This window comes from Molossus molossus, unplaced genomic scaffold (genome assembly GCF_014108415.1).
Source record: "Molossus molossus isolate mMolMol1 unplaced genomic scaffold, mMolMol1.p scaffold_m16_p_16, whole genome shotgun sequence".
NCBI classification, from domain to species: domain Eukaryota; kingdom Metazoa; phylum Chordata; class Mammalia; order Chiroptera; family Molossidae; genus Molossus; species Molossus molossus.
This window is the reverse complement of record NW_023425351.1, coordinates 47,483,493-47,491,987: the sequence shown is the minus strand read 5'-3', so window position 1 is coordinate 47,491,987 and position 8,495 is coordinate 47,483,493. Positions and strand designations below refer to the sequence as shown.

General features: G+C 43.4%; 1 protein-coding gene across 2 annotated transcripts in view; it reads left to right on the top strand.

The window, feature by feature from the left end:
- Window positions 1-1,412: 1,412 nt before the first annotated feature.
- LRP12 (LDL receptor related protein 12) overlaps window positions 1,413-8,495 on the top strand; it is a 91,049-nt gene continuing 83,966 nt past the window's right edge. For both annotated transcript variants that reach the window (XM_036264354.1, XM_036264353.1), the window contains exon 1: window positions 1,413-1,830. In XM_036264354.1, the coding sequence (XP_036120247.1) occupies window positions 1,752-1,830 (79 nt within the window). In that variant the 5' untranslated portion in view covers window positions 1,413-1,751. The remainder of the gene's footprint in view (window positions 1,831-8,495) is intronic.

The window sequence follows — 8,495 nt, the reverse complement described above, 5'->3', positions numbered from 1 at the left end:
TGGGGAAAATGTCTTCAAGGGGACAAGTTGATAGGACACTGATTTTCAACTGCTGTGCCATAGCAGGCACACACGTACACATGCAGGAATTTTTAAAACACACAATACCTGACTATTTTAGTCAGGAGCAACGGCCTCTTTCCCTTCGATTCTCAAATTAAAAACTGACAACAGCCAACACAATAGTTGTCCTGTGTGAACGAATCAAAATTATACTTTTTTTTTGGTCAAATCGACAAAAAATATATATTTTTGGTGTGCTGCAGAATTTCAGTAATTAGTTTATGCATGCCAAGAGATGAAAAAGGTTGAAAATCGCTGAGGTAGGGGATAGAAAGGTCTAAATGTACCTTCACAAAAGTGTCTGAATTTAACATTTTCCTGTTATGCACTAAGCACTGCACTACGGAGTATGCTGGGTTTCGAGGAAACAATCTTGAATTTAGAACGAGAAAAACTGTTTCAAATCATTTACCTGCTACATCGTTTTGAGTCATTGAATCTCTCTGAGGCAAAATGTGGATAATAGTATTTATCTCAAAAAGTTGTTAGGGATTAAAGAGATAACCTATATCAATAAGACAGCATGGTGCATTGTAGGTCTTCAATGAAAAACTGGGTGAGTAATGATAAATCCAGTACCGGAGACAAGACGCCTAGACAAACACTAACAATACAAGGCAGGAGGTCTGAAGTACAAGGGTCACCCCAAATGTATGTGGAAAGTGCTACGGCGGTCTAAGGGAAGGAGGGGCCACGCTTGTTGGGGTTCCGGGGATTTGTTTAGGGAAATTATAAACTGCTAAATGAACACTCACTCGCACCTTCCCCACTTCCCCACCTCCAAGGTCGCCTCCAGCCGAGCATCGCCGCCCAGCTCCGACCCGCCGCCCCCTCGCCCCGCGCGAAGTCCACCCTCCCCCAGCGGTGTCCACGCGGGACGAAGAACTGCACGCCAGCCTTGCCCGACCACCCCGCCCCTGGAACGTGGGTGTGCATCCCGCGCTCCCCGCAGGCGTCCACCGACCCGCGCCCACCCGCCCCGAGCTCCGCCGACCCTGAGCAGCGGCACGCAGGAGCAGGAAAGAGGTCCTCCCAAGTTTCCACCCTCGGACCACCCACTCTGCCCTCCCACGCAGCCCTCCTCGGCGCCCAGCTCGCCCTCACACTATCGGCACGGCCAGCTCCGAGGCCCGGACTGCGGCGGAACCTCGCTCGGGATCCCGGGGGAAGCCGGCGGCCGGCGCTCGCGCGCTCGCGCATCGATTGGCTCTGCCTTGCTCCTCCGGCTCCAGTCGCGGGGAAACCAGCCCGAGACTTGGGGTGTCCGGCGAGCGCGGGGCGGGAACCAAGGCAGGCGGGCCAGGGGATTGCCGATCGCACGGATGAGCGCGGCTGCCGGCTCGCGTTCTGTCTGGCGGCTGGCGGCGCCGGCCAGCCGGTGAGGCGCGAGGCCGGAGTCGCGTGGCCGCCGCTCCCTCACCTCGCGCCCCCGCGCGCTGCCAGTCTCTGCCCGCGGGAGGGCCGCCCGGCGCGGGGTTCTCACGCCCCCCGGGGTGGGAGCGGGAGAGCGGCAGAGGGAGGGAAGGGGGGACGGAGGGAGCGCGGGCGGCGGCCCCTCCCCTCCTCCTCCCGCCGCCGCGGAGAGCGCAGGGAGCAGCCGGGGGCTCGGCGCGGCGGCGGCGTCTGGCCCCAGCTCCTCCTCCTTTTCCTCCTCCTCCATCTCCTCGCTCCTTCCATCTGCCGTGGTTATGGCCCGTCGCTGGAGCACAAAAGAGTCTCCGCGGTGGAGGTCTGCGTTGGTCTTACTGTTCTTCGCCGGGGTGTACGGTAAGTGGCCGCGTCCTCTCGCCGGGCTGGCCGAACAAAGCTGAGGCGACCCTGGGCCCCGAGGCCTCCAGGACAGGGGTTCACCGGGAGGACGGGGCAGAGATCCTGGGTGCCTGCGGGACAAAGACCCGGCGAGGGGTAGATGCCTCGGAGGGGGTGGCCCCGCACGGAGATGCTTATGTCCGCTCGCCCACCCCCAGACCCTCGGAGTGTTGGAGAGGGGCTTGGGTGTCCTGGCCCAGGGGAACCCCGAGGGAGCAAGGGGGAGGTGGCGGGCAGACTTCCCACCTGGGCTCAAGGGCCCCTAGCACAATCCACACACATACACACCCACTCACACACCCCCACAACCACAACGATGCATGACTATGAGAAAGAAGGGGAAGTCGCCCCCGCCGCTGCCGGGACGGTCCTGCGAACCCCTGACCCTTTCCCGGGGTTAGGAAGTTCTCGCCCCAGTGAAATTCCCACTGCACCGGCCCCCCATCTTCCCCTTCTCCCTGAAAAAGAAGCCCGCTGCTTTCTTCCCATCTCTGCTCCCGGGGGCCCAGGCTCTGTCGATCCCGGGCGTGCAGGATCCTGTTCCTGCCCCTGGAGCACCAGGCGGGGGAAGGCCAGAAAATAGTTTCCAGCCCCACCTCAGTTTCTCCCTCTTCGGGCATACGGGTCTGCGCTGACTCCTGTTTCTTTTGCCATTTCATCCATCGTTGTCCGCTAATGTTGTCACTGTTGCTTTATTCCAATTTATGGATTGCGGTTTTTGTACTCCTTTGAGGTTAAGAGAAAGCTGAAGATGATGTGTGAGAACTAAGCTTTATATTACATTGGGGTCCGAACAAGATTTAAGGAATTAATTGGAAAGAACATTCATTGTTTCAGAGACTTGAGTTCCACTGCTGACTTCACTGTTTTCAGTTTATCCGTTAAACATATTGCTCACGGTGTTTCAGAGAACACAGTTAACCTTAACTTTTTGGAGTGAGGCTTTAATTTCTTCAGAAGAAAATAATTAGAAGTTACCATTCCACGATTAAATTTTACCTGTAAAAAAATCTGAGTAATTTGCCACTAATGGTGGTAGTGATTAAGTTCGGTCAACATGGAATTCATGAGCAAGTATTAACTCCTTTGAAAGCGTTTATCTGTGGAATTAAATGTGCTGGTAACTTTTGTTTTGTTTTGTTTTTGGTGTTTTGGTTTTTTTTTTTTTTTTTGGTAAGTGCCCCTAGCGGGAACCGAACCGGGACTCCCTGGTCCGCAGGCCGCGCTCCAACCCTGAGCCAAACTGACCAGGGCTGCGCTGGTAACTTTTAAAACCCAGGAAATTACACATGAAGAATTCAGTGACTTAAATTGAAATTAATTGACAGCCAAGGAATAGGTTTTGTTTTGTTTTGGAGTTTTTTTTGGTGTGATTCAGAATGTATTACTGTCTAACTTGATTAATATATCGTTATTTTTTGTTTGTTTAGTAGGGGGAGAGGTTTGGTCCACATTTGATGGAATAACTGTCAATAGTGTGCCTGTGTGTGACCAGAAAACCCAGTGCATGACTTTTGATTGTTAGTTGTATCTAGTGGCTGTGATCTCTACTTGCCTGATGACTTGTGGGTTTGGGTCTACACCAGAGATCAATAAGCTATTATGTTGTTTCGTCTAGCCTGAAGGTGGGTATAGTTCTGCTCTAGGTTTAGTGTAATGGCCCAGAAGAGAGAAGAAAGTGAGAGGGATCTTCAATCTAAGGTAGTTAGGAGTGTCCAGCTTTATCCTCTACTATAATCAGACTTGAATTTTAGTGATGTCTGATAAAAATGGATAAATAGATTCTTTTGCTCTTCTCTCATTAAAACCAAGGTCATCAGTGTTTGAATTAAAAGTCTTTTTGCCTCTAGGCATAAGAGGCAATGAACCCCATAATTTGTCTTGGTGCATTCTTTTGCACTTGTAAACAAACAAATTTCTGGTAGGTGCTTATCAAAGATTTATGTTTTTGGAATTTATATTTAGTGAGGAATTGTTAGGAGGCAAAGATCGAAACTTTTTTTTCAACAGTGTGGGACCAAATTATAAAACTAGCAAGTAATTATGTCAAGGGTTGATATCTCAAACCACAGCAAGTTTCAAAGTATAAGAAAAAAGGAGGTAGTGTACCAGGCAGAACATTAAACTGTACGAGCAGAGATTAAAGGAACTCTTTACCCGGCAACTGGGGAAATTTTCTTTATAGCTGCAGTTTTTGTCCTCTTCTGTCTCTTCCACCATATGTGAATTTATATAGAGGGGAAAAAAACTGTAACAATAGTATGGGGGTGTGTGCTTCCAAACAATAGTGGGGTTTGTTTAACTTGGAAGTGCACCAGCTGTAATGAGTAGTGGATTAATCCTGAGAAGTATGCATTGCCTTGAGCCTCGTAAAATAAGTATTAGTTGTAATTTATAAAACTGTCTCCTATATATCAAAAAGTGGGTTTTTTTTTAAGTGGCTTCAAAAATAATCAGAAGGCTCTGTCAAAACAACCAAGTGTTCAGAGTAACATGGCCAGTAAATAAAAGCAGGTTGATTGAATATTTAGGCAGTTCCAATGCTAACTTCAGAGTGACTCTTATCTATTAACTACAGTATTAAGTGGTTACAAATTGTTCCTTGAATCTTTGAAACATTTCATATGTCTTTTTTGTTGTTGTTGTTGTTGTTGTTATTGTTAATCCTTACCCGAGGATATTTTTTCCATTGATTTTTTTTTTTTTTTTTATCCTCACCCGAGGACATTTTTCCATTTTTTGTACACATAGAGTGGGAGGGAGAGAGAGGAAGAGAGAGAGAGAGAAACATCAATGCGAAAGGGACACATGGAGTGGCTGCCACCCGCACGATCATCCAGGGCCGGGGACAAACTGCAACCGAGGTACATGCCCTTAGCGGGAACCGAACCCGGGTCTCTCTGGACCGCAGGCGGACACTCTAACCGCTGAGCCAAACCGGCCAGGGCTTTTTTTAGACAGTGGAAGGGATGGAGGGAGAGGGAGAGAAAGAAACATGGATGTGAGAGAGACACATAGATTGGTTGTCCCCTGCATACCCCGACCAGGGCTGGGATTAAACCTGCAACCCCAGTATGTGCCCTTGACCAGGAATCAAGCCCGAGACCCTTTGGTTTGGGGATGAATGCTCTAACCAATGAGCAACACCACCCAGGGCTCATAAATATATTTTAAATCTTTATTTCCATGTTTAGCCTTTCCACATGTACATTTTAATGGACTGTGTGACTATTAAATGTGTCCATTTTAGTGGAATAATGTGACTTATTATATTCCAATTTACTTTCCTGAATACCAAAGCCTTATTTGAAACTCTGAATTTGATATGGAATGAATGCAGTTAATGTTTTCTAGAAGTAGTTGTTCAAGGACCAGTAATTATCTTTCAGGAGCTGCTGCTTTGAATTCTCCCTGAGACTTAGTAGAAAGTAAAGGTTGATTTGCATATTTGAAGGGATAACGTTAGTAGGGGCAACTGTGAGCTTTGCTGGGCATTGTTCTAGGCCTGCTGTAAAAGGAGAACGTGCTTCTTCATAATTCACAGAGGGATGTCTGGCTTTTAGAAATGTATGGAGGTGTCCAAAACTGTCTTCTAGTCAACAGAAGCTGTTATTTGGTAGAGCAACAATTTTGTAATTGTTAACAGTTTCATTGTGTTATCCTTTTCCACTTCTGTTTGTCTCTCACATAAGTATATTATAACTTTTTTTATACTCAACCCCCCTAAAGTACATATTATATTACTCCCAGTATACAGAACAAAGGTCATGACATAATACCTACCCTTACTCCCTGTGATGTACCCTGACATTTCATATGCTGCTTATCCTTCCTTCTCTCACTCCTTTTTTCCTTTCCTGGTTTGGGCTGATTGAATTATTTTGGATCCACTAATAAATTACATCCATAATTGTAATGTGAAAAACTCTGCCCTAGATGAAGCCTCACAGTGTAATTTAAAACGTGTGTTGTATTTGTGTGTCCTTTATAATAGCCTTGAAGATGGTTAGTGTTGTTTACTTGCCACCGGAGCATTTGGTAGCAGTATGCACACTTCTTGTCATATACTGACTGACCTCTGATAAAGTGTTCTTTCAGCTGGATTTCAGCTTATAGGCAAAAGTCTTTGCTGTACATAGTACTATTCTAGATGCTGTATAGCATAAAATATTCTTTTTTACTCTTGCATTTAATATATAATAGGTACATCTCTTCCCATGAATTGTATGGACCATTCAGTAGCATTTTATAAATCTTCAGCCTAAGGATAGACTAAAATTTCCAATTTTAGAAAGATTGTAGAAATAACTGGAACATGGGGAAAAAATCTAAACCAGATCCTAATTACTTCTAAAAATGTCAGGCTTGATTACATAAAATATATTGAATAAAAGTGAATAATTGCTCAACATAAACTCCTCCTTGGGTTTATAATCTGTTATATCCATGGCCTAGGGAGAATATGAAGGTATGCAGCACATTCCACAAAATTGTAGGTGCTTGTCAGGCAGAAACCATTACATGATCACTTTCAGAGGGATAACTATGTTCCAGGAAGAGTATGGAAGAGATTTGAATGATGTATGGTAAATGATTTAGAAGGTTCCTAGAAAGTAAACTCTGAAGAAAACATAAAAGTGATGTCAGGCTGAAAAGTGAGCAAGAAGGTAAATGTTTGAAAAGACAAGCCTGACTTTAGTGGTTAGAAAATTTAAAGCTTATCAAGAAAATAAGGGAACAATGAGACCTTTTTGTGTTTTTGATCTGAGGTGTTTCTGTGGTTGAGGTTGTTTGTTGTTTTTTTCTTACATGTCATCAATGATATTATAGTTTAAAGAATAAAAGATAAAGAAAGTAAACATTTAATATAGATGAGATTTATATAAATTTAAACAATTAGAAAATGTATTTACTTAAAAATTTTAGAATGGGTACTAATCCTGATCTTGCTCTAATCTTTATGGTTAAATGGAGGTTAAACTTATGAATTGAAGTTGAGTTAATGATCTCCAGTTTCTGAGGTCATCTTCCCCTCCTGTTTTTCCTCTCTTTCTCCTCATCACCCTGCCTCATGACTCTTTTAGGGAGGGTGAGTAATAAGATGTACTACTGTTTCATTTTATAAAGTATAGGATTAGATCCTGCAAATACAAATACAAACTGTTCAGATGCATGTCCTCAGTCTTTTTAAGTAGATTCCAACAATAGATGGATGTAATATACCTATATATATATTATATCCATCTATATAGGTATTTAGTTTCAATACTAAATTAGCCTAGGGAATTCTGTCTAAGCTATAGAAAGAAGGGAAGGAAACAAACAGTTATTAAATTACATGTATAACATTGAATTAAGTTCATATACTGTACTAGGTCTTTATTCACTGACAGTTCATCTTCATTAGGTCTCACTTAGCCATCCTATATAAGTATTTAGTTCTTTTATATAGAAGAGAATATTGAGGCTCAGAGAAGTTGTGACTTAGCTAAGATCAAAACATTAGGAATTAGTAGAGCCAAAACTGCAACGTAATCCTGTCTGTCTCTTCACTCATTCATTCATTTAGCAAATACTCATTGAGCACTTATTATGTCTGGCACTGTGTAAGGCACAACAACCTGATGGACATAGTTTCTGCCCGCATAGGGCTTACAGTCTCATAAGTTGTAATAAACTCCCTAACAGAAACAAGGGGCAGAAATAGTGAATGACAGACACAGGGTAGTTAGAGGAAGCCTTATTTGTCGAGGAGACATTTATAAGACCTAAAAGATAGTTAACCATGTTCTTATTGGGATAAGAGAGCCTTGCACATGGGAACAGCACATGAAAGACTCAGAATCATGAGGACTGATGTGTAATAGCTGGTGTGTTGGCAGGTAAATGAATGAAATCATTGTAGCTGGAACACAGTGGCCACAGGGAGAGTTAACAGGTAAAGTTGGAATCTTAGGCAGGAACTCTGGTCTTGGAAAACCATAGTAAAGAGTTTGGGTTTATTTTAATGTAATTATTAAAGAGGTTAAAGTGACATAATGACTTACATTTGAAAACAGTCACTTTTACCACTGTGTGGAGGATTGTTATGAAGTAGAGAAGAATAGAGAGAGGATGATTAGGTTTTGGCTATAATCCAGGTGAGAGAGACAGGAACGCACTGTAAATTAGAGAATCTCAGAAATTTTAGAAAAACAACGTGACTTTTACCTTTTTCCCTTAGATTGTATATCTTATTTACAGAAGATACAACTTTAGAAGGTGTTGACACTTTATAATAAATGAAGCTGAAAGAAAAGTTATCTCGTTTTCTCAAGTAGTTGATAATTCACTTCCCTGCTATTAGTTTGGTGAAGAAGTGAAATTGTTTTACACTCATTTTCTTACTATTGAATGAGAGTGACTTGATACCTACCCTTAATCCACTTACACTTCAGTTTTTAGAGAGATGGGAAATGGTGCTAATCTTTTATATTGAAATTAAATGGAGCATAGGAAGATTTTAGTAGTTGGAATTTACCTTTCAAATAAAAGGAAAAGAGTAAGGAAACATTTCATTGAGTGTTAAAGCAACTTTTAGGCTTTAAGTTAGTAAATTGGAGAAAAGATAAATCTTTGTATCT